Source organism: Pieris napi, chromosome 23 (genome assembly GCF_905475465.1).
Source record: "Pieris napi chromosome 23, ilPieNapi1.2, whole genome shotgun sequence".
NCBI lineage: Eukaryota > Metazoa > Arthropoda > Insecta > Lepidoptera > Pieridae > Pieris > Pieris napi.
In genome coordinates, this window is record NC_062256.1 from 7213131 (window position 1) to 7240001 (window position 26871).

Genomic DNA, 26871 nt, shown 5'->3' on the forward strand with positions numbered 1-26871 from the left:
TGGAATCTGTTTCATGATCATTTTAAATCTAAAAGGCAAGTCGCTGATCAGTCTTCAGTGCTTGACACACGCCGTCGACTTTTTGGGTGTAAGACATGTCGGTTTCCTCACGATGTTCATCTTTCGAGCAAATGTTAAATGCGCACATAGAAAGAAAGTCCATTGGTGCACAGCCGGGGATCGAACATACGACCTCAGGTATGAGAGTCGCACGTTAAAGCCACTAGGCCAACACTGCTCTGACAGGCTCTATACTGTAAATTTGGTCTTTCTTGTAATTTTTATCTATGTAAACTTTTTAATTACATAATTCTGTGCACGCCCTTCGCACCTATTATCGAGCCCACATTTTTAAGTTTGTTAACTATGTTTTTTATGCACTTTGGTGCAGCTAAATAGTGCTCGGAAAATATATTGGCTATTGTCATTGTCATACATCATTTAATAGTACGGGAGGTAGCAACGTTTGAAAAGAAAGAATTTTAGGTCAGCTGATTTTGTGTGTGTCTTCCTTCTTGCACTTTCGGTTAGAGTCTGGGCAATCTGGCTGGCGGTAGCGGTTGCGTTCATTAGTGCGCATCCTATCTGTCCGGTAATAATCCTGGATTTTAAAAGCATTTTAAGAAGCGTAATTTTTAATTTTTCCTTTTTAAATAAGTCTACCTGACATACTTTTTTTATTGCCAGACATTTTTCAAATTGCTAACTATGTGCCAGACGCGATTTTAAGTTTATTTTACAAAAGTTTCAAAGTATTTTAGAATGTCTGTAATTTTAATATTATGTTATTTAAATATAAAAAAAACTAAAAATGAATTTGCCAGGCATTAATTCGATTGTTAAGCCTTGAATTAAAATGAAAAAGTCATGAAAAGTATTGCAGTATGATGAAGCATTGCATTTGAGGAAGCGTTATTTTTAATTTTTCCTTTTTAAATAAGTCTACCTGACATACTTTTTTGATTGCCAGACATTTTTCACATTGCTAACTATGTGCCAGACGCGATTTTAAGGATTTTTTTATAAAAATTTCAAAGTATTTTAGAAAGTCTGTAATTTTAATATTATGTTATTTAAATATAAGAAAAACTAAAAATGAATTTGCCAGACATTAATTCGATTGTTAAGCCTTGAATTAAAATGAAAAAGTAATGAAAAGTATTGCAGTATGATGCCTTTCATTGGTAATAAAAACATTTACGTAAGTTTTAATAAATGTTATTCATACAAAGTGATAAATAACTAAGTAATTAAAACTATTGAAGAATCATTATCGTGTGAAGAACACGAAGAAGCTGATTCTAGGATTATTTTTCATTCATTCATTTTAATTCAAGGCTAAACAATCGAATTAATGTCTGGCAAATTCATTTTTAGTTTTCCTTATACAGTAGAACCTCGATAACGTAAACCTCGGTAACATAAAAACCTCTGTTACTTCAAAAAATACTATGTTCCCTTCCCATCAGAGCCCAAAACCTCTATAACTTAAAATACGCAACCTCTATAACGTAAATAAATAATCTCTGTATAGGCCCTCAGTAACTAAAAGAAATGTTTCCACAACCTCTATAACATAAAATTGTTTGTGAATGAGTCATTTTATAAGAGTGTCAAAACAAATGTTTTCGGTATTTATTGCTTGCACGTGTTTACTAATGTATTGTTAACGTAAACAATACATTACCTATTGTTTGCTTTATCTAAATTCTTCAAAGCTTTGCGGCGGTTAGCTTTGTGACAACGACTTACTTGCATCATAAGTTAATGTGTTAATGTATTCTCCTCTCTATTTGTCATTGAAAATCAAATCGATTTAGAAACAGTGAATTTTTTAAAACAAAAGAAAATCATAGATTTTTTTAAGTAGACTAAACCTTTAGTTGTTGTTTTATTTTTATGTAATGTAAGTAATGTGAATAAATATGATTACATATTTAATTTTCCATCCTTCTGATGCATTCAAGTAAAAATGGGAGGAAGGGTACATAGAAACATGTACATACCTCTATATTAGCCTTTACCTGACATAGAACCTTGATAACTTAAAACCTCTATAACATAAAATATTTTGTGTTTCCCTTGGACTTTATCTTATCGAGGTTCTACTGTATTTAAATAACATAATATTAAAATTACAGACATTCTAAACTACTTTGAAATGTTTATAAAAAAAAAACTTAAAATCGCGTCTGGCACATAGTTAGCATTGTGAAAAATGTCTGGCAATAAAAAAAGTATGTCAGGTAGAATTATTTAAAAAGGAAAAATTAAAAATTACTCTTCTTAAAATGCAATGCTTCATCATACTGCAATACTTTTTCATTTTAATTCAAGTCTTAACAATCGAATTAATGTCTGGCAAATTCATTTTTAGATTTTCTTATATTTAAATAACATAATATTTAAATTACAGACATTCTAAAATACTTTGAAATTTTTGTAAAAAAAAAACTTAAAATCACGTCTGGCACATAGTTAGCAATGTGAAAAATGTCTGGCAATAAAAAAAGTATGTCAGGTAGACTTATTTAAAAACGAAAAATTAAAAATTACGCTTCTTAAAATGCTTTTAAATCCAGGATTATTACCTGGACAGATAGGATGCGCACTAATGAACGCAACCGCTACCGCCAGCCAGATTGCCCAGACTCTAACCGGAAGTGCACGAAGGAAGACATATCACAAAATCAGCTGACCTGAAATTCTTTCTCGAAAACGTTGCTACCTCCCGTACTATAAGCTGTTTTTGGCTACTTATATGCGCGTAAAGAGTCTCACTCTCTGCCATTGTGTAATGTAAATTTAGAATCAGTTGTTGACGTTCATAAGTGTTCTTGGTTACTTATGAATAAAGTTATTTTGAGTTTGACCCACAATGGCCACGTAACGAGACAATTATTTGAACCAAACATTTTAAATCAAGCGTTGATATTTGACAGTTTTGCTAGAGCTACAGTTCACAATAAAAATAAACCCGATTAAATATTAGCTCTGGGCTTTATCGAATTTTCATTTAGACTTTGGATAAGATTCAGGGTCGAAAGTTGGACCTAAATCCCTTATTTAAAACCGGATTGAATACTTAGGCTAACTCTAGATTCTGAATCTAATCCGAACATTCATAAAGTGACAAGATATTTGTCGTTTTCATAGAAAACTTATTTATTAGCAGTTTCAAGGCGTTACAAGTTGGGACGAGTAAATCATAATATATAATATTTATCCTTAGCTGACTTCGCACGCAAAAAAGGCGGCCGAAGAAGCATCGAAAAGTGTTCAGGAAGCTTCGAAATCTGCGCTGGAAGCGAGTAAAACAGCAACCGCGGTTAGCAAAAATACATTTGAAGATCTTACGTATGTTGGAAAGTCGACTTTGGGCGATTTAACTAAGAGTGCAAAAGAAGTTGCGGCGAAGAAAGGTTTGCTTAAGGTGAGTCAATGTTCATTCCTTCAAAGTATCTGCTAACTACAGGTCAGCATACTTATTTTAAAATTAATTTACAATATCATGGAACGATTGGAGCTTTATTTTTAATAAAATTCTGCTTCTTGTTACTAATGCTATGATCATTTGCTATTGTAAAGATTGAAAAATATTATTAAAAATGGTATGAATTTGATAAATTTAAATATTAGTATTGCATAATATGAGATCTAAATAAAGTGTTATTATCTTTTTGTCATATGTCAAATATACTATATATATATATATATATATATATGTATATAGCGTACTTTTGCATTAAATAAAAAAATGAATGGCGCTACAGAAATTTTGGGTCTGGGCCTCAGATTTCTATATCTGGTTCATTGGTGCACAGCCGGGGATCGAACCTACGACCTCAGGGATGAGAGTCGTGCGTGAAGCCACTAGGCCTATAGTGTAAATAATGTTTTTAGGGCGAAAGCCAGGACGGTTCTGGTCCAATGGGTCGGCGGGAGTCCGGTGCCCTTCAAACAACAACTCTCCTACAAACAACGCATAGAGATTTCTTCTCAAACATAAGTTCAGATTTAAACGGACTTGCCGCTTCCACGTCTAGCATGTTTAGTGATTTCTTTGGATCTAAAGGTATTTAAATTATTTTTTATCTTACATTCGATAAGGGTTTCGAAATTATTTTGAAACACAAAAACATTTATTACAATTTCATTAAACCGTTGGCAGAGCGGTTGACCCTGATGTACAGGTCTCCCTAGACTTAGTTCAGGGGCTCCAATATCTACTAAAACAATGTAACTAGTTATTGAATAAATACATTTAGAATTTGAACCCCTAAATAAAATATAATAAAATAAATTTTGAAAACCTAAACATAACAATCAAATAAATATTATTTACAATTTTCTTAACCAACATAGTAATAATAATTATAATTAAAAATTAATAAATAGAAAATTAATGAATAGATATCGTAATACAGCGAGGAATTGCTGCCAGCGTCAAAGGTACACTGTCATATGGACCGAACTTTTTAATTTTTTAATTCTTAATTCTTTTTTATTTATATTATAAAAAAAGTTCTCCTGTCTGATTAGATTTTAATTTTAAGAGTTTTATAAGTATGTCGAATAAAGTGTTTGCTCGTGAAATCTTTTCTTAGTTTTATAAAAGCCATGATCTTTAAAAGAGTCAGATGTCAAGGATAGGATAGGATAGGATTTTAGTTGTATATTAAACCTTTATTTGTACTGAGTAATAAATAGTACTTTGATTTTTAATAATGTAAAGCCCAGAAATATTAATTTTGGTCCTTCGAGTCGGATTTCGGAAAAGGAAAGAACATTTTTTAAAATTTTCCTATAATTTAAACGTTCAAACCGTAATGTATGTCAAAAATGAGTCTCCAAGGTTTCTAAATGTTTTATTATTACAGGAAAACCAGTAAAGGCTCCCGAACCGACAGGTTCGCATTTGTCAGCAAACTTTGGTCCGTTCTCGCAAGGTGCCAGGGGCTTAGTACAACGCTCGCCCTTAATTCGTCACTCTGCGCCTACTTCACCAGCGCAAGCGCAGCCCCCAAGGTCACCTAATACTGAGAACCAGGCTTTCCTTAATGACGTAAGTTAACAAATTTATATATTTAGCTAAATCTTAAATCGTATTCTTGTTTTAAGATCTAAATTTTTTTTTATAATAAACTAGTAGACTCGGCCAAGCGTTGCTGTGGCTAAGATTTATGTTATATTACATAGTAGTAAACTAATCAAGAGAAAAGGCAATGCCATTAAATTGTAGCTTATGTGAAACGTTGGTAATTATTTTGATAAGGATCAATACCTAGGTACGAATAAAGAGCCTTTTCTAGCGGTGGTATTTTAATAAAACAAAATTAATAAAAGGACGCGGTTTTTTTACACCTTGGGTTAGATTATTCAAGTTTTAGTAAGCATCCCTAACAAATAACCCTAAAATTTTTTTTTTAATGAAACATAGCCTATGTCACACGGGAATAGTGTAGCTTGCCAACGGTGAAAGAATTTTTGAAATCGGTCCAGTAGTTTCGGAGCCTATTCATTTCAAACAAACAAAAAATCAAACCTTTCCTCTTTATAATATTAGTATAGATTTTATAAATACGAGTATATGAAGTTTACACATACCTATGTAACAATTTAAAATAGGTTTTTATCCGACTTCAAACAGGTAATGAGTTAAATTTATATTAATTACCTATTGATATGATAATAAATTAATAGATATTTGACTATGTTTGCTGGTATGTTTTTTTACAAACTCGGAAATTAAAAGCTAAATCGAGATAATTATTTTGATGTATATTTCAACCTAAGACACAGTCCAAGTTTCATCAAAATTGGTTCAGTTATCAGATATCCATGGTAAATATTGTTACATTTAGAGTCGATTTGATTTGTCTAAAATAATTTCTTTACATTTTTACATAAGTAAAAAGACTACCAATTTTCAAATAACGAGATTTATTTACAGTTGATCCAACACGTCTTAGAAGGCGAAGGCGTTGGATGGCTGAAGTTAAATCGCCTAAAGAAACTGATGGAAGATGAGTCGTATAGAAATATGGTGCTTAGCAAACTCAATCGCAATATTAACAGGAAGACCACGCCCACGGATAAAGTGGAAGATGTGGTAAGATCCTAAGCGTGTGTATATGTCACCGTAAAATTGTAAACACCGTTAGATTGTAATCTATCTCGCGAGATTATAAACTGTCGAAAGATTGTGAACCTAAACGAACTGCTTACAATTTAACGTATTATTATTCGGTAGTTATATGAAATTGTTGGAAAGTAAAATTAATCTGTAATTGACCAAAGAAGTTTGAATGATAACTAAGTTAGTGTAGTACAATCTACCGAATAATAATACGTTAAATTGTAAGCAGTAAGCTGAGGTTCACCTTAACAGAATTCAAGAAAAGAGCGTACCAATTCTTAAAAGGCCCGGCACTTGCGAGCCTTCTGGCAATGTGAGTGTCCATGTTCGGTGTCACTTAACATCAGGTAACTGCCCCTTTTGCCTACTGTTACTTAAAAAATGATATAAATAAGGTATTATTAAACTACATAGTAATAATAAAAAGAAAAAAAATATTGGTTGTTTGTAAAGTAGGTTTACGATCGAGATGTTTACGTGATAACGTCTTATTGGTGATATAAGTTTTTGGGAAGTAAGGAATTAATGAAGATAAATTTTTTTTCAAATTTTAAATTACATCTATCGTTCTATTCACACTTTTGATGATAAATTTCGGGTGTAAAATGACAAGTTTACTTATTCGACTATGATATACATTTTTCTTCATACATTCACGGAATGACTGGCAGCACTCGAGATGAGACGGGAGATCGGTCCGTCTCTCTCTCGTTATACCTGCGATCGCGCTCGTGAGGTTTTGGTGTGACACAAGTTTCTGAACATGTCACCCGACTAAAACGATTTTAAAGACGTTATCACGTCAAAAAGAAAATTAAAACAAATTTAAAATGTTTGGTCCCTGTGGAAGTGTACCTTTATCACCGGGCATTTCCTCGCTGTATTGCGATACTTATTCGTTGAGCGAGGAAAACACCAGCTCTAAATTCACCGGTACTATCTACCAGGAGTCAAATTTAAATCTTTAATTGGCGCCTATGCACTTGAACCCCACAGCCCTAGAGTCTCTACTCCAAAGGGAACAAAATCGTAGTTGGAGAAAAGACTCTTACAAAATATTTGGCATGTTTACCATCTTGTTGTAAAAAAAAAAGTATATGTGAAGATTTTTAATTGGCCCATAATTTTATATACATCTATTTCTGTATTGTGCTGTGAATCTTCTGAATAAATAAATAAATATTATTATATCAAGGATATTTGGCTTAATTCGCTGTTTAGAAAATTTATTTATTTAAAAAACACTATCCTAACTGTACTAAGCCAATACGATAATATCGAAATTAAAAAAAAAATCACTCCGCAAAAATCGCCTCTTGTTAACAGTTTGTAAGCAAGCCAGTCTGGAAAGGGATGTTAAAAGTCCTTCAAGCCGTGATTCATGGGTTGGAGTTCACGTACTCCAATTTCGGATTGGGCGGGATGGCTTCAGTGTTCCAGCTGACAGAAATGGCTCATACCCACTACTGGAGCAAGGAAGTGGCTGGATTGGAGCAAGGCGGGATGGGAGGGTCTTCTCTTACTGATTATCGACAGGATCTGGACACGCCCTCGACACCGTCATCAAGAAAAAGCTCGCAATCTGGTAATTAGTTTTATTATTCAATTAAAAATAGCAATAAAAATTAGTCTACAGGACCATAGTAATATGTTAGTAGATATATGTAATAATAATATATCAATCATTTCTATTATCTGGTAGTTTTTCAAGTACATTGGGGGAGGAGCACATATTTGTCTTACCTATTTTTTTCGAAAACGGTAAGTATTATCAACAAACCAAAGTTGTTGATATGTTGAAGGAAAGACTCTTATATATTATTAGTTATGTAACAATTTTTACATATATGCTATTCAGCGAGCGTGTTATTTATTCCACGCTAGGTTGTAAGTTTTAATAACGTTACCGTGTTTTTGTATCGCACAATTCCAAGTGTTATAAGAACTAGAAAATAATATGAAGGTACCTATATTGCATTGTAGGTATGTTCAATGTATATATTCCAAATATTTTACCCAGATATGCCAGTGCTTAACTACCCAGAAATGGATCCAAACGACGCCCAGACTACAACAGAAATCTTCAAGGACATGTTGAATTCAAAGAGAAATCTACTTTTCAGCAAATTAACATCGTACGATTCCGATGTAAGTAATAATTATATTATCGCATGATATGTGTGTTAAGTTAGCATGGCTTAATGTCTAATACCCATTATGTGTCAAATATCACTTAAATTTAAAAGCTTAAATGAAATTTTGAAAATCAATTTTTGAATAAAATTTTTTGAAGTGAAACTTCTTTATCGGGGTTGGAAAAAAATTTGGTGTAACATTTTTTCGTTACGCGTCACGTTTTTCGGTTACGCGCCATGTTCCTTTTTGAAGTCAAACTTCTTTATCGGCGTTGGAAAAACATTTACCGTCTCATTATTTATTATTTATTATTCGACACTTAATATTTTAATGACAATTAAATTCATTAAATTCCTAACGTATAGACTTCCTTTTTCCGTCCCTCTAAGTATCGGAAATCTAAACTTTTAGATTTGTATAAATATGAACAACACTTCAAGATTAGTTTGCCACTGAAGTTTCACTTCTGACATGTGTACTTTGTACATACACACTTTTCTATTTTTTTTAAATAAGCTTCTAAATTTAAGTATTCGAGTCGGTAATTATCAAATATTAAAACTTAAATTTTCACCTAACCGACTCATGAGTAAAATACAAATTTAGGATGATATAGCTATAAAGTTGTAGTACATTTGCATGGACATGTCATTGTTGACCATGCACTGGATACCAGTGCATATATAAAGGTGTTTAATTGGCGACAGGTGCAATCAGAGTGCTCGGTGGGCGAAGGCTCTATCACGACCAACAGAGTTCTTCACGAACATCAATATAAATCGAATCTCTCTGATACTGACGTCATGTATCTTGATGTAAGTCGTCACGCTGTCTTCGCTTTCAATGTGAGACACCTCTCAACTAGAAAAATATTAATGTAGGAACATCGTATAAGATAGTTGTCAGTGGTGCCAACTTTGCGGTTTCCCTCCGAATTTAGGGGGAATCAACATGTTTAGGGGGATTTATAGGGGGTACTTTATTTATTTTTTTAAACGCACGCTATTTATATAGCCTAGAACCAACAAATTAAACCAAATGTAAAATTCCAAGCTATAACACTCTAAGTTCCAAATAATAGCTATTTAATATTGAATGTATTTTCAATGCATATTTAAAATTACCTCTCATACCGAGTGTACAATAAAAACTTTAGGGGTATTTGAAGTTGGTACTACGGGGGAACTTTTTGTCGGAGTTGGCATCACTGAAAGATGTCAGTGTTCACTGACAGCTGTCAGTTGTCGGTTGTCAATTCGGTTTGGCTTATAAATAGTAATTATTTATTTTTTATACATATACACGTTAAATTAAATTGATTTAGTAATAAATTGTGGCCACTTTATTGATTACTAAATCGTCATAATGCAAGCCTTCACACTAAGTGATAATAACAAAACATTTAAAGACTATTTGGGTATATTAAAATGATAAATTCTTTGACATACTTCGGACATTAAATCTTAGATTTCGCTTATAATTTACGGACTCCAAGTGACCAACTTCAGAATCGGACACTGGCATACTTTTCTCTTGCGAACGTATAATTAAAAATCTATTACATACTACAAAGTTGAGAGATGTTATCTTCATAATCTTCTGCTTTAAGCGTACACTCACTTGTTTTCAAATGCGTGACATTTCATTATCACTGCCTTGCTTATTGTCTATGTACAGTCATTATCATTAAAATAATACTTCCTAAAATCAGAATATCATCGTAGGTTCTTTCAATACTAGCACATCTATTACGTCTTCATACAATTTTAACAAATTTTAAATCGTTTTAAGCATGTCTTTCTTTAATTAGTACAAGTTGTGTTTTAAATACCTTATTTTAAGACGAAGGTTCCAAGCGCAAAATGCTCTATGCACAGCTATTTTGTCATGATATAGCACAAGAGGAGTCTAACTTAATTCGTTAGCAATGTCTTCACATCGAACAAATTATTTTTACTGTCCAAAATGTACTTTAGTAATTTTTGGTGAATTTATGTGTATAGAAATCGATTTTATTACAAAACGAATATTAAAGGGTCCAAGATAGTGCTCTCAGCACTTTTTAAGGTTAAAACTTTTTAAATAACCATTGTGACTAAAGGCAAAAATTATAGAAAAAACAGTTTACGCAGGCCGGTCGCGGTGGAGGCAAACCAAGAGCAGCGAGCGTTTTCTCTTCGAAGTCTGGTACAACCTTTAAGGCACCTGTTGGAGTACCAACGACTTCTCCGCTTACCTCACCTGATACAGCTCGAACATATTTATACCAGGGGCTGATAGGTACGTCATCCTATTCTTTACAAATATTATTTCACTTACACATTCTTTTGTTTTATTGTACAAAAATACGATATACGTTTTTGACAGCTGGTTTTTTATACAACTTGTAAGGTTTACTACACGTATACAATGCCAGACAGTTAAACTAGTGCTGCCAACAAAACAAAAAGATAATGCAGCACTGCAATGACCTCAAATTCATGGTTCTTTTTCCGCACAGACTATCAAAGCGTATACAGTCAAAGCCGTTTACGAAGACAACGTTTAGAACAATGTACCGGTTATATTGACCAAAATCAAAGGTCACGGCTGAATTAAATTGTATTAAGTACTTAATAACGTCATCGGCTGTTACAACTATCGGTTTTTACGACCAAATATGAGTAGTCCCTTCGATGTCGTTATAACAATTTGACTGTATTTATCTTTGTATCAACGTTCATAATCATCAGATAGTAACTAGTAATAAGACTACCATGGAGAGTGTTCAGAGGAGTTGTTCGGATTAATACCTGCAGCTGAGTTTCATCATCGGACGTCACGGCAGAATACGAAATTCCACCCGTATCACCTCGACGTCCGCCGTTCCACAACTGAGCGTTTTTCAAGGCAGTTTTTGCCGCGCATTACCACTTTGTGGAACCAGCTTCCCACAGAAGTATTTCCGAACCAATTCGACTTAGGGTCCTTCAAGAAAAGAGCGTACGTAGCAAATTCTTAAAAGGCCGGCTACGCACTCGCGAGCCCTCTGGCTTTGACAGTGTCCATGGGCGGCGGTATCACTTAACATCAGGTGAGCCTCCTGCCCGTTTGCCCCCCGTTCTATAAAAACAAAAAAACACATTACATTTGTGTTATTATGAATAAGACAATCAACTGTTGTACAGGTAAAGAAAGATCTAACCTATGGGACCAAATGCAATTTTGGGAGGACGCATTCCTGGACGCTGTGAGCCAAGAACGCGACATGATAGGAATGGACCAAGGCGCGAACGAAATGATGGAACGTTACAAATGTTTAAGTGAAACAGAAAGGAAGAGATTGGAACATGAAGAGGATAGATTGCTATCAACGGCTCTATACAATTTGACAGCTGCTATGGTTTTGTTCGGCGTTGAAGCAGATATTGTGAGGAACAAAGTGCGGAGGCTGCTGGCTAAAAGTCATATTGGTCTGGTTTATAGCCAGGAAGTCAATCATCTCCTGGATGTGGTGCATAATTTGGTAAGGGTTTCTGTTTATTCTCTATTCGCATGCATAGTCAAGTAATAATTTGTTGGCCTCAATTTTTTACAGTGGTTATAAACTCTATGAATAATTTTGATATTGTTGTTTTATAAATGGACTTTAAAGAAATCAGTTATATAATATGCTATGATATATAAACAAGAGCCGCGTTGGCCTAGTGGCTTCAGCGTGCGACTCATACCTGAGGTCGTAGGTTCGATCCCCGTCTGTGCACCAATTGAATTTCTTTCTATGTGCGCATTTAACATATTTTGTTCGAACGGTGAAGGAAACATCGTGAGGAAACCGACATGTCTTAGAACCAAAAAGTCGACGGCGTGTGTCAGGCACCGGAGGCTGATCACCTACTTGCCTATTAGATTTAAAAATGATCATGAAACAGATTCAGAAATCTGAGGCCAAGACCTAAAGAGGTTGTAGCGCCACTGATTTATTTTATATAAACAAGATACAATATATTATGCAAAAGAAATATAACTAGTGGCTACAACCTTTTCTTAGGTCTGGGCCGCAGATATCTGTTTCGTAATCATTTGTTTCTTATAATAGGCAAGTAGACAGACAGACAGACAGACATAACATTTATTACAACGAAAACACACACACATAAACACACAAAATAACAATACTTAAAGAAAAAAAAATAAGACATCAAAAACAATAAAAATTTACAAATTCCCTTTTGCCATTCGGTTCGCTTCCAGTGTGCAATGTGTGTGTACTGTGGTTGTTATTGGCCCTTGCTCAGCATTATGCTGAGGAGCAAAAAGTTCCACAGCGCTGGTCATTCTGCGAGAGACCGCACAGCAGCTAGTTTGCGCCTCTAATAAAATAAAATAAATAATAATAATACCAAGTAGAAAATAATAATATTAAAGTTAGAAGTGTGAGTAATGAAGATCGTGTGTAACGGTGTATAATAAATAAAATTAAATTAAAAGTTAAAAATAAGAATAATTATTGTAAATAAGAAGATATTTTTTGTTTTTGTTTTTTGGGTGGATAAAAACTAAATTCCGTGGGACTTTTGTTCAGTAAGTAGATGTGTCTTATAACTGCGACTAAAATTCGACTTTAATTGAAGACTCTTCAGCGGAGGAGGGATATTAAGGGATATTAAGTATTTAGTCTTCTTTGCGTCAGGCATCATACGCTATCGATATGCCGCTCTTCGCAAATTCCATTGGTGCACTGATTCGAATCTCCGACCTCAGGGATAAGAGTAGCACCCTGAAGTCACTAGGCCAACACTGTTCTTGCATACAGGCGATCGCCTGGCTTAATTGAACGACAAAAAGTAAAACATTTAAATAAAATATCTAAATTTCAGCACGGCAATGATATAGAGTTAAAAGCTTTGGGCTCGCGTCAGGCCCGTCGTGCGTCGTTCACAGTGCACGAACGCGACGCCAGTGGTCCATTGCGTTTTATGGAGGTTCGCACTGACGGCCTTGTGTTACGCTCTACGCAAGGTAATGTCAATCTTAGTATATATCTTATCCACCTCAGTACTTTTATTATACACGTACTGTACGAACCATGGCTGTATAGTTCTTTGTTTTATAAGCGTGGCGATATCCTAAATCGTCAGAGTTACGCTCCGAGAGTATAGCCATATGCTACATATTGCATTACATAGCAATTAGCATTATTTTGTTATATGAGAGTGGTATAGAGTTAAAATAATATCCTCCATTTAAAGCATTGACCCAGGAAAGAAATCCGAAATATCCATCTCAATAACTACTTAACAGGTTTGGATAAAACTTGGATTGTAGAGAATATAGTTTATATCAAAATAACATGTCTTGATCTATTTTAATTTCAGAGATTTGTGGACAAACTTGCAAATATCGCAACATCCGGTCTGATCAACTTCCTTTTTAAAGTTGACTTACAAAATACTTGACAATTAATTAGCAACATGTTTTCTTTATATGAAAATCCCGTCTCTCTGGGATGTTTAAAATTAAAATATTAATTCCAGGTACAATAATAGAAAGATGGTGGTACGAGCGACTAGTAAATATGACATATAGTCCAAAAATTCGCGTCTTATGTCTATGGAGGAAGAACGGTGGCCAAACACAGTTACATAAATATTATACGAAAAAGGTGGGTAGTACGGCAGTTTTTGCCGCGCACCACTATGTAGAACCAGCTGCCCACTGAAGTATTTCCGAACCAATTCGACTAAGGGTACCAATTCCTAAAAGGCCGGCGACGCACATGCGAGCCTCCTGGCAATTTCAGTGTCTATGAGTATCACTTAAAATCAGGTGAACTTCCTACCCGTTTGACCCCTATATTTAAAAAAATAGCTGAGTAGCTTTTTAATGTTCGATTTTCGAAACTAAAAATGCACACGAATCATACAGTCCTATTTCCTGCAGAGAAAATTCTTCTGAAAATCATGCCGTCGAATATTCTTGCCAGTTTATGTTTACGCGACCCTAGCAGATTTCGTTTATTAAATTTGCCTGAAATTTTGCTATATGGTTGTTCACAGTGCAAAGCACTGTACTACAGTATTAAGGAGGCAATGGAGAAGAGTGGGCGGAAACAGGAAGCAGCGGAACTGGGAGGAGAGTTTCCAGTCCAAGACTGCGCTTCAGGAGAGGGGGGACTCATACAGGTCTATCACAGTCTTCTTTTATTGTTCTTTATATCAATTTTATATTGCAAAAACCGTTATGAAAGACAAATTCTTAAAATGTATCAGCCATTTTCTTGGCTTTATTATGAAATTGCGATACAGGCCATAAGAGTCAAAACAAGATATACAACATTTGTTAGAGGCTCTAGTGCATAGAAAATACATTTTCCTAGACATATTTAACACAGTATTTTTGACACATTCAAGGTTTGCATGGAAGGCGTCGGGCTACTGTTTCATCATAGCAAGGTATGTCGCTTTTTCACTTACATCTTAATCTGTTGTCTGCTTTTTAAATCAATACCAGCCCTGCGATTCTGTAACTCACTTTTCGAACTCACACAGCGGTTTTCGCATCGGCGGTCGCTCTCAAATCAGTCATTTTATGATTCGGCATTCTGATAAACAATAAACTACAAGCTCCCACCTTTTCAGAATGCCAAATCATAAAATGACTGCTTCACGACTGATTTGAGAGCGACCGCCGATGCGAAAACCGCTGTGTGAGTTCGAAAAGTGAGTTACAGAATCGCAGGGCTGTATACAGTACATTGTAAGGTAAGGATCTATCCGTCAATGTTTTCGCTTTTGGGAATCTTTGAAATTGTTATAGAATATCGTCGACAAAATGCAATGGACTCGGCCCGCGCTGGCTTATCTGTTACTATATTCTACTAAGCATTTAAAATCTGCTGAAATTAAGTAATTAGATGAACCCAGATTAGACGATAGACCCATTGTATATCGAGACCATGCAAGGACCACTCAAACTTTCCTATTCTCATTTTCCTTAATTGATCCTACGAAACTTTGATGTCCAACAAAACGACTAAATTTTTTTATATAACGCAGCTTTGCTAAATAATTTTTGTATTTTCTATTACTATTTCGATGTAATAGCTAGTCATTTGTTTATTTTATTTACATTTTAAGGTTAACCGTTGTCCGATTTACATATGATTTGTGCATGTGCTATCTGTCTGCATCATCCCGCTGCGGCGCTCCGCTAGGAACTTTTGAGATGGTCCTTGAGTAGCTCGGCCCTCAACTAATATAAACTTTTTGTTCTCTCTGCGGACCCGCTGCCGGCGCCTGAAGGATTTCGAGGTACACAGTGGTTTAGAAGCCGGTCGGTAGCGATAGACCGTCCGAGCTCGTAGGGCTTTACTTGTAGTTTGAGGCTTTCGATTGTTTTAGCCGTTAGCGTTGTTTAGTTACCCGAGTGCGGCTGGCGCTCGCGCCGTCGTGCATGCACTTTCGCCCTTTTTGTTCATACGCACCCGATAGCTTGCATTCACGGAACGTCCGGCGTCCGTCAGATCCGTCATTCGCCCGAGGTTAGTCTCCGGAGGCCGTAGCGAAAGCCGTGACGAGGTCAGTCGTAGAGCATTGCCATCTCACAAGTTCTGAGTTCTGCCTTCAGCCCTGGCACCGCGCTCTCGCTCACCGCACCTCACACTTCGACACTTGGGCCCGTATTCCACCATCCGACTCGATCACTTCGATGTTTATGGAATACGGATCTTAGTTTCCGGTTCACCGATGTCACACTCGTGATATGGGCGAATCGTGTTCTTGCTGATGTTGCAGCTATTTATTTTCTGACAATATCTGTATGGCTAATTTTATATTTATTTATAGCTATTTAATGGTTTGTCAGCATGTTAGCATTGTAGATTTGTAGTGTTTTTGCATATTTTGTTCCCAGCTTTAGAGTTCAAACGGAAATTGTTTTTGGCTCGCATAGAGTCTTCTTGGCTTAATGCATGTAATATATGTACGCTAAGAACAATTTTGTGTCAGAACTATATTGAAGTAGTCTTAAATGATAAAAGTAGATAAAGTTATTGATGTTATAAATTATCTTTCAGTTCTTTGTGAGGCTGGATCACATCCGAAAGTGCTTCACACAGAACGGAGGTATCTTCGTTTTAGAAGAATTCAGTAAGTATTAATACCTCAAGTATTATTTTCAACTATTTTTAATTACCGAAACAAACAAATAAACAACTTATAATTACCTATTATAATGAATATATTTGTAATAGATCTACTTCGCCAAGATAAACTAAATTATTATTTACGTTTTATACTAGATTCTAAATGGAATATAGAATATACATTTTCGTTTAACTTAAGTCTCTTACCAACAGTATCCCTGGTTAGACTAATTAACTTAACCGCGGCAAAGACTACTCGCAAAAAAGCGGTTAAATTCTAAACTAATTTTTCACAGAAAACGTTATAATGAAGAATATGTAAACTAATATAATTAATAAAAATAAATAAACATTATAATATAAATACCTTTACAGATCCCAAGACAAGGCAAATAACTCAAAGAAAGTACAAATCAGTAATGGTAAGCATTATTTAATTTATGATTACAAGAAGATTAATTTTGTTATTTTATGTGGACTCTTTTTGTTTATTTTGGCTGTCCGTTGCTTTAGACTGTAATTTTCCTTATTATCTATTTATTTAAAGAAACAAAAGTTCATTTAATATAGGTACAAACTAATAGTACGACAGTTGTCAAATATTTACTTTTTTAATACTAGTAGCGCCATCTAAATGCCAGCCTACGAACTTTTCAACCTACGTAATGTCAAACATTTTAATTTAGAGCTAATTACAATCTATCGTCATTCGCATTCAGTATTCAGTTTATACCTACATTATAGGCTGATCTCAATACATTTGTATTCTATTTCGTATTTTCACTGGCATGCTACGTTCCCTTAAATTGTTTAGATTCCAAATTGGAGATATGATCGTCAATTGTTTTTACTATTTAAAACACTGGTACTATTTATTCACCTTTCTTCATTGGAGGAATGGTTGAGTTAAAATACTTCTCTAAGTAAGTTCTTTCCGGGATCTTGTAATACGAGCCAAGACTCGCCTCATCGTAGTATGACAGTTTATTTGTGTCTACGCACACACATGTATTATGAACACTCTTGTAAAAATCTACATTTCTTCTATGAACACTTGCGACGATCCGCCAATACAATGATCCCAACTTTTTGAATCATTTCTTCAGTGAAAACCGATTTAGGCCGTCCCGTGCGGGAGTCGTCAATGGAAGTTCTTCCTCGCATGAATCTCTAATTACCAGCTATATAGTTAAATGTTTCAAACAGCGCTATTTTATTACCGTGCCCACATGAAATAATTTTTTGAACACGTTCCGACACAACGCAAAAGATTCTACTGAACAAAAAAGAATTGATTATTTTCTTTTTATTACTATTATTATTATATGGTGGAAAGTTTCTTGCCAGTTCTTCTTACCCGCTCTACGTCCTTGACTTGCGAACTGGTAGTAAATGTAAATTTACAATTAATTTAACTTCTTTCTGACAATTCATAAGTGTACTTGTTTACCTACATGAATAAAGATATTTCGAGTTTGAGTTATATCTAATGTTTGGGCTATGCCGACAGTATTTATTGTTTTTCTTGCCAAGGACAATGTATCGCATTATCACTATTTATTGAACAACCTTGGTATATGTATACCATTACCACGAATTTTACGGTAATTTCGTCAATACAATAATGCAGCTCAAACTGGCATGTCTTTTTTTAAAAAAAGGGTGTGTGAACTTATGTACGCGCGTAAGAAGTTATACTTCTTTGGCATTATTAAAAATAGTTTTTGATTGCATTCAAATAATTAATTACAATTAAATAATCAAAGACTGGAAAAGGAGTCATTATAGCCAATAAAGTTCAGGTTACATTTGAAAAATTAAATAAGTAAATATTTATTATTATTCTCTTACATAAGTGTAACATAAATTCTATTATTATTCGAGTGTTGTCTTTAAATTATGTCCAATGCCGTAGCATCTACCGTGGGCAACTTAATTTTGTGTCACGGTGCGCGGCCATCGTAAAATTTCACTCTCATCAATTATTCATAACGCGCCTAAAGAAGTATAACTTCAAAAACAAAAGAGAATTGATTGCTTTATTTTTATTATATCCATCGTTGCCTAAGTATTTTGTGTTTGCATTATCACTGTTTATTCAACACTCCTTGTAGCACTTATATCTTGTTGTAGGCAGAAAGAGTAGTGCTTGATCTTCATCGTATCTTCTCCATTTGGCTTTCTCGGTATTATCTGTATGTTCGTGAATCTGAATCGACATACGCACCCTATGTTTCATGATGTATGTAATTTTTTATATGTTTTTCGCTTTTTTTTTTACGCTTGTTGCTAACGGGTGTTGACAATTTAGATAGAATAACTCTTCGAGGGTAATTAAGTATTCTGTTAACATTTTCGAAAATATCATTTATTATCTTTATAAACATATCAGATAATATTAAAAACAAACATTTAAAAATTACTATTTTTTTTAAATAGTGTAACTTTTTAAAAATAAAATTATTATTTTTAATTAGTGTAATTTTTTGAAAATGACTTAATTATTCACTTATTAAAACTAATTTCAGTATTATAAATCGTATACTATTCACGTAGCTTGCCGTGTTTTGCTGTGGAAATCTATCTAAATTAGTCAATCCCATAACTCATTTTGCCTGCGCACACGCTTAAATTTCCTTTAATTTCTTCAACTTTTTGTTATGTATCTTCTATCAAATTTTCAGGCGGACCAAATTTGTTACGCGGTTCTGTGCGTGTTCTCATACTTCGCAGCGGGGCAGGAACAGAAAAAGGCGATTCTGGAGCAAGCCGCGAAGATACCACCTTCACCACAGCATCTATCTGGTGCTACCTCGCAACAGGTAACATTATTGTTGTGATTGGCGAATTTAAACCAAGATTTTTCTGAATTCTGATTTTGATGAATCGCAATAATAATAATATTAGCGTCACGAAGATGTGCAGCAAAATACCGAATAAATACCGATCACGAAACCGATACAGAAATCTGAGGCCCAGACCTTAAAAGGTTGTAGTGTCACTGTATTAGTTCTAATTGATTCTGATTCTTACCAATAAAATTTCAGGAGAAGTCTGAATCAGACAGAAACAGAGAAGAAAAATGTTCAAGGGATTCAGAAGCAAGTCGTGATCGTCCACGTGTGCCTCCCGACAGGCAGACCTCACGGACTCTGCCTGAACGGCCTCATCAGGCTGAATTTAAGCCTGAAAGAACTGATAGGCCTCCAGACCGGAATTACCCTGAAAAGGCCTCTGATAAGTCTTACCAAACTCAAAGGACTCTACCGGAAAGGCCTGACGCTAAAACTGTAAGTCTGAGCTAGATCAGAGTTTTCCAAAAAATTTTGTGTCAATTTCCACCTAAGCCTTTCTAAAATTCTTATGTAATATTCGGTCGTCGTAGGTCTTACAACTTCTCACATTTTTCAGGATTTCGTAACATCTCGTGTGGGCCAGATTGAAAGTATAGAAAGGCGAGGCGAGGTTAGGGAAAGTCCCGAAAGAGACAGCAGCAGTATTCGCAAGGAGAGTGAGCGAGATAGAGTGCATCGCACGGAGAGCCTCCCCCCTCGCCGCCCCCCACCTCCGGCGCCCCAACATCGACTAGCGAGAACTATGTCGCATTCATCGCCACCCAAAAATCATGATCCGCCGACGGTGAGAGAAAAAATAATTATTATGCAATCTGTAAGGGATAGAAATATGTAGTTAGGAACGTCAAAATCGGATTTAATTTCTAGATAACTTGAGGAATATGAGAAATGCGCTAGGTTTCTGAACATTTGGTCAATAACTTCTTAATAGGCTATTTGACAAGTTTTAAAAACCATATCAGTTTATTTCTTTTCGGTTAAGTATTGGCTTTAAATTTTCATAATTTCAAGAACCCGCTTATACCTTTCTCTATCCAAGATGGCGTCGCACCGGTTCCTATGACGTAACATACTTGTAAACACACAAACGTCAAGTTGTTTGAGAGTAGTGTTAACTTCAACTTTAGAAATTTAACACAGAAACATTTATTTATAATTAATTTGTCTACTAACAGTTACACAACACAAATAAAGAAACTAAGATAAAAGAATCCAAAGAACCAACAACAATGAATCATAAAAAGAAGTAACAAATAACACACACATCTATAGCACTTGTAATCGACGCAGGCAGAATTGCGTTCCCTTTAAACGTCAGCATACCCTTGCCATAATTCGTGATTTCTGTGGTAGAGTCTGGCTAATGAAAGAAGATAACGAAAAAGTGCGGCAAATTAAAAAAAAATGTTACTTCATTTTATTTTATTATTTTTTACATTGATAGTAATTGTATTTCTATGAAATTAAAAACTATACGTATTTAGTCTTTTACTATTGATACTTAAAACGTCTAATATTGCATGAAAAACTAAAACTATATTTATTATAAAATATAAAAAACACAATTTTATTCGGAATAATCAAAATCCAAAAAATAAATAAAACAAAGTTTAGGCTATTATATAAAATATATAATAAAAATTAGTAATTTCATGAAGTATCAAGACAATAAATCATACTAACTAGAAATTCTATGACATTCTGTGTTACCATCCGAAAGTTTTCAAATAATCTTCAATTATCTTCTTTCATTAGACTCTAGTAAATTTTCAAATTCATCTGTAAAAAGCACAGAAAAAGCTATTGATATGTATTCCAAAGGATATCAAAATTCTTCGACGGTAGACGCAACTTTTGCTCACTACAAATCTAACAATATACTAAGACCCTATGTGTATGATTCTCTTGCTAACGAAGAGAAACCAATTATTATTAACACCACATTTGGTCAATTGGTTTGTTATGTTAATTGGTACTTAATGAGAAAGTACTTCTTATATATTATATGACCATTGCGTAAATTAAAGCCGTTCTTAGCCTCTTCATATTAAGAGGCTCCTGACAATTTTAGACAAAATACAGTATATTTTATGAAAATCCACCTTCACAAGAGAATTAGGATGAGACATTTACAAGCATTGTAGGCCAACGTCCTTTCCACTAATCCTGACGGTGTCACGAGATATAAAACAAATGTTTTCTTTTAAATTTTTGGATATTTTTTACTAGTTATTTTACTTCTAATAGTCATATTTTATTTTAGATACTTTTACATTTAAACACATTAATTATCTTCATTCTTTTCAAATGTCTATGTGCCCTTTTTTGGCAAAGGCCTCCTCAAAATCCCGCTATTCCTGTTTGTACTGTGCCACTCTCTATCTATCATAACACCTTTTAAAGCTCTGATGTATATATATATTACTTTCAATAACACTTTTTTCCAGTGCCGTATTTAAAAATTTTCAAGGCTGTGAAGTTTTTACCGCCCTTTACAATTGTCATGTCTTAGATTATTTTTAGAATCCAAAAATTACGTGTCACGTCAAATAATTTTTGGGTTTGATTTTTGAGCACAGAACTATACACAAATCATCCAGTTCACAGCCTCCAGTAGTAGGACTGACATATAGGTTGATAGGGGAAAAGGAAAATACACTTTCTGCAATTTTGCTTTTTTCACTCTGATCTCTGGGCGCAGAGGTCTGCTGGTGGGGGGGTTGAGCAAAATCAGAGGTAGCAAAAAAAATCAGTTTCCAAATTGGCCGCCTTAGTCTCCAGCCTACTCAGCCTGCTGGTAAATCCGCCACTGCTTTTTCATACTGTCAACTAGCCTATTAGCCAACAAAACATTTTTATGGGATATTTAGAATCAATAGAAGTTAGGAGATTTAAGAACATTTTTTGAACTAATAGTACAATTTAGAATGCCGTCGTTCTCTTGTGAATATTGCGTATATACGCAGATACCACCACGTGTTGGGGCCAGTGTGGTACCGAATGCGGGCCGCGGTGTGCCGCCCGCGTTACCGCCCAGGCAAATGTCCGCCGTCGAATTCAACACCTCACCCAAGTATGACCGAATACTCACGCCACTTATATACATGCTTTATTGAGTCGGCTTTGAGTATTTGTACATTAGATGGTGTATTTAGGGTCCAATGTTATGTTGCTATCCGCTTTTGTTTGCATTGTTTCTAGAACAAGCTTTTTGTCTGTTATAGCAAATTGTTTTTTATTAGAGCGAAAATTTACTGCGGCAGACATGTTTCCTAAATTCCTTGTTTTTTTTCAAAGTGTCAAAAGACTAGACGCCTTCAAAATAGTTATTGAATGTTTACCCATTACGCTACATATTTGTGTGAATGTTCTATTTGTTTCTAGAGCACTAATATATGACACTTGTTACAGTTGACAGTTGTCCTTGAAAAAATAATCCCCTCCAAATGTAAGCTGTGATGTGTTGTTAGTAACATATATTCTATCAAACTGAACTGTATCGGCATTAAGATATTCATACAAATAGTTTACGCAGTTTAAAGTCTCTTTTCATCACAGCGTAAATGAAACTTGACAGAACGAGAGGAAAAGGAATTAGGGAGTACTCTACTAGGTTGGAAATGGTGGCCCTAGAACTGGCTTTGAAACTTCATATAGCGATAGACGTGTCTGTATCTCAGGACATTGGTGATATTATGATGATAAACCAAGCGTTTTTTTTTTACATAATATGAGGGCCTCTATTAGAAGTTACGGAGTACCGCTAGTTAGACATCTAAAAGAATTCAAGGGTGTGCAGGCCGAAAAATTGATGTTTTACAGTGTAGCACTGCTTTTAAGTTCATCTCAAAATACGACTGTTTTAACGTAATTTAATACTCGCGTTTAATTCTGGAAGAAGCTGTCACTTTTAAATTAATTTCCTTTTATTTATAAATGCTAGATCAGTCTTATTGCGTAAACCTAAAAAATTCGTACAATTATAGGACATTAACGTATTTTAACTCTAGTCCTCTAATGACTAATCAAACAACACCACTGAACGCTTTAAAAGTATCTACTGCTTCTATTCACGTAGACTTAACATTAATCTCTTCTGGCTTTATTTGTCGGGAAGTCATTAAATAAATATTTCACAACAATTATGTATAATTCTGTAGATAAGGAATGTATTTTGCAAGCGCGTTTAAATTAGCGTATAGTGCGATCTATTGGTCAATAAGAGAACTATTTTAATCTGTCGAAATATTCTATCGTCAAAGTATTATAGGAGCTGTCAAATACTCGTATGTCACTTTTAAATTAAATGTTATATGTTTAGGTTTCGTTTATACGCTGTGATGGTAAGAGACATAATATATTATATGAGTAATTTAGTTAAACGGTGCACTTAATGAATATTTATGTAAATGATTGTTTGGTATAAAATTATTTATGTAATCGCACTTAGCAGTTCATTAAGAGTAAACGTATTGATTCAACAAAGTTGAAATCGGGCATCAAACTTCATTTTTTTTCAAAACTTAATGGACGGCTATGGTACGAGTATGGTATGAGTATGTCAAATATAAATACGGTTCTCAGCATCTGTAGTATTTCCAGATCGTCACCACAGCGCCGGGCACCTGCCCCCCAGCGTCAAGCGTCAACGTCAGGCTTCGCTCAGAGCAACCCCTTCGCAGCTCCCCCCCACCACGAGTTCGTCATTCCCCCTCGCCCCACTCGTCGCCCCTCCACAGACCGCACTTAAGACACTAATTATAAATAAGTATCTGTTCTTGTACGTACGCGTGACTCCAAGGCAAATAGACCCCTTCCGATAACAGAATATTATTTAAATACAATAAAATCATTTTAATTTGCAGCGTAAAGTCTTAATAAAGATGTTTAAACTTGAAAATCATGTAATAACATTTTTATGATGAATTTATTCGACTGCGAATTTGCGTACCCGTGCTTAAAAAATGTCAGAATAAAGAAATGATGATCGTTGCCTAGCAACGCATTAGGGAAGCGGCAAACAAAGTTGGAATATATTATTACACTCCAATTATATTTTATTTGTATATATTTTAAACGATGAATAATCGGATTCGGTCTATTTACTAAATATAGACAATATTATTATTATATTTGACTTGAACATCCTTTGTCGTATGAGACTGACCATTCATAAAGCTTATAGCTTTAAAGCAGGACTGATTGTGCATTGTAATATGCACTTTAATACTCAGCAATAAAGTCAACTTAAGAGTATCAATCAGTCCTGTATATATGCCCTGTTTTGTTTTAGAGTCGAATTAAGACAGGAGCGTGAGTTGCTAAAAAAAATATATAGAGTCTGGCTAATGAAAGATAACGAAAACGCGCGGCAAATTAAAAAAAATTTAGTATGGTATCCCAAAAAGTTTGATATATTTTGTGGATTAAACATACTTGATACTTGATTTTATTTAATATTTTTTACATTGATAGTAACGTATTTAGTCTTTTACTATTGATACTTAAAATGACTAGCATTACATGGAAAATTAAAACTATATTATAAAACACAACTTTATTCGGAATAATCAAAATCGGAATCCAAAAAATCAATATGCATAGATTCATCAGAGTCATTGCTGTTATCACTGTCTCTCACATTGATTATGAAACTTTCTAAATGTTTAGGCTATTGTACCTGTTAACTATTCGGAAAAAATATATAATAGAAATACAAATGAGTAATTGCATGAAGTATCAATACAATAACCTAAAAATTTCAATGACATTCTGTGTTGCCATCCGAAAGTTTTCAAATAATTCCATTATCTTCTTTCATTAGCCAGACTAGTAACGTTCTTGTCTAGACCTACGATTCAAAAATTGGGCCCGTATTCCTGAATCAAACTTAAATGTAATCTCAATATGGCATTTTACCATTTGTTAGTTTGACAATGCACATAATTTATAACTTGGGCGCCGGTTGCCCGTATTGTATAGGATGAAATTTTTATACTGGTAACAAATCACCTACAGTGTGGTAACAATCACAAACAGCGCCGACATTCTGTGACGTGTCACGACTTCTTTGGGTCACGTGTCCTGTACCTCGAAACTGGCTGCAAAAACTAATAACTAGTACTTAGTACATAAGATACCGAAAAGATACCTTACCGAAAAGATACCTTACCAAAAAGACACCTTACCAAAAATATACCATAACGAAAAGATACCTTACTTAAAAGATACATTACCGTAAAAATACCTTACCGAAAAGATACCTTACCGAATACGGGCTTAATATCTTGAATCATAGTATCGCGATAAATATATAAAAATAAAAGTATCGAGCAATATGTAGTTCCTATTCACACGCTCATCACTCCTTTATTTGCCATCATTCTAAATATACAGATACAATATTTTCATAGAAAATTATAATAGATTTCAAAGTATAGTATTTTAATAATTGAGAATTTGTGATTGCTGTTTTCGCTGATGTTAATAGATTGTAGACAAAATTACCACTTGACATACGAATTATAAAGCATTGTCCTGATAATAGATAATATAAAAAGTAATTTTGTTTCATTTTGAACCCTATAATATTTTGATTTTATTTCGGTAGTCAAGACTTTTTCTAAAATTAAAAAACCAAATGTATTATAATTTAAAAACAATGACCTTGAACGACATACCCAAGTAAAATATAATACTTATAAATATTGGTGTTTGTGCGAGTATATTAATGAATAGACACATACTCCATTCGTTCTGCCTGGCTAAAGATTTTTGTGGTTTTCTTAAATTATATAAAATAGTGTCAACTCATGTACAATTTTTTAGTTTTTTCATGGCGCCAAAAATTACGACAATTTCACAAAAAACAACAACTATCTTAAAACAATTGACTGAATTTGAAATTAAATTAACATGGCTTTCGAAAAAAATTTATTTGAATTTCGAATGGCCTGCAAATTCATAGATAATTAAATCTGTAAATGCTTGTATATTATCTTCAATTATATAGACCCATTATATAGTTAAATTGCTTAATGTCTCAGTAAAGACATTCATTAAATTTTCCTCGTTATATAGGGAGATTTTTGATGTTTTTTATTTGTACACAAAATTCCTTTCCACTTAATTCCATTCAACGCTACAACGACGAGAAAAAATGGGTATTTAAATTGTCTACCATGTAAGTTTTTGCTTTTATACAAGTCACAAATAAAACAAATATATTTCATAATAAATGTATTATCACAGATAATTTGTTGATACAAACAACACGCCTACAATCAAAACATTAAACAAGATATTTACAACGCCTTTAAAACTAGGAACCTTAGTGTAACGTACTATTCGATAGGCGAGACCGACTATCGAATCTGTTTACAGAATTAGTATAACAGTACTCACGTTAATGTGAGCTTATTAATACGACAGCGGGCCAGGACTGTCGTATAGTCTCAACTAAATTAAAATCTGAACTCTTGTAAAGAACTTGTCAAAATCTTGACCTTGTATAAACATAAACCAGGTCAAAAACTAAATATTTTACACTTTAATGACAACAAAAATCCGGGCATAAATTCAAGAGCATCAAGCATTCCCTTCAAAACAATAAAAAA

At 34.2% G+C, this 26871-nt stretch overlaps 1 protein-coding gene across 1 annotated transcript in view; it reads left to right on the forward strand.

The window, feature by feature from the left end:
- The window catches only part of LOC125061485 (MAP kinase-activating death domain protein), a 59674-nt gene extending 34982 nt beyond the window's left edge, over positions 1 to 24692 (forward strand). The window contains exons 21-41 of the mRNA XM_047666956.1: positions 3233 to 3433; positions 3904 to 4075; positions 4881 to 5065; positions 5954 to 6112; positions 7466 to 7724; positions 8160 to 8287; positions 8983 to 9090; positions 10408 to 10555; positions 11443 to 11780; positions 13135 to 13276; positions 13792 to 13919; positions 14314 to 14439; positions 14668 to 14709; positions 15559 to 15567; positions 16332 to 16404; positions 16776 to 16822; positions 19085 to 19222; positions 19448 to 19690; positions 19812 to 20039; positions 22222 to 22328; positions 23858 to 24692. Of these exons, the coding sequence (XP_047522912.1) occupies positions 3233 to 3433; positions 3904 to 4075; positions 4881 to 5065; positions 5954 to 6112; positions 7466 to 7724; positions 8160 to 8287; positions 8983 to 9090; positions 10408 to 10555; positions 11443 to 11780; positions 13135 to 13276; positions 13792 to 13919; positions 14314 to 14439; positions 14668 to 14709; positions 15559 to 15567; positions 16332 to 16404; positions 16776 to 16822; positions 19085 to 19222; positions 19448 to 19690; positions 19812 to 20039; positions 22222 to 22328; positions 23858 to 24005 (3129 nt within the window). The 3' untranslated portion in view covers positions 24006 to 24692. The remainder of the gene's footprint in view (positions 1 to 3232; positions 3434 to 3903; positions 4076 to 4880; positions 5066 to 5953; positions 6113 to 7465; positions 7725 to 8159; positions 8288 to 8982; positions 9091 to 10407; positions 10556 to 11442; positions 11781 to 13134; positions 13277 to 13791; positions 13920 to 14313; positions 14440 to 14667; positions 14710 to 15558; positions 15568 to 16331; positions 16405 to 16775; positions 16823 to 19084; positions 19223 to 19447; positions 19691 to 19811; positions 20040 to 22221; positions 22329 to 23857) is intronic.
- Positions 24693 to 26871: the final 2179 nt, after the last annotated feature.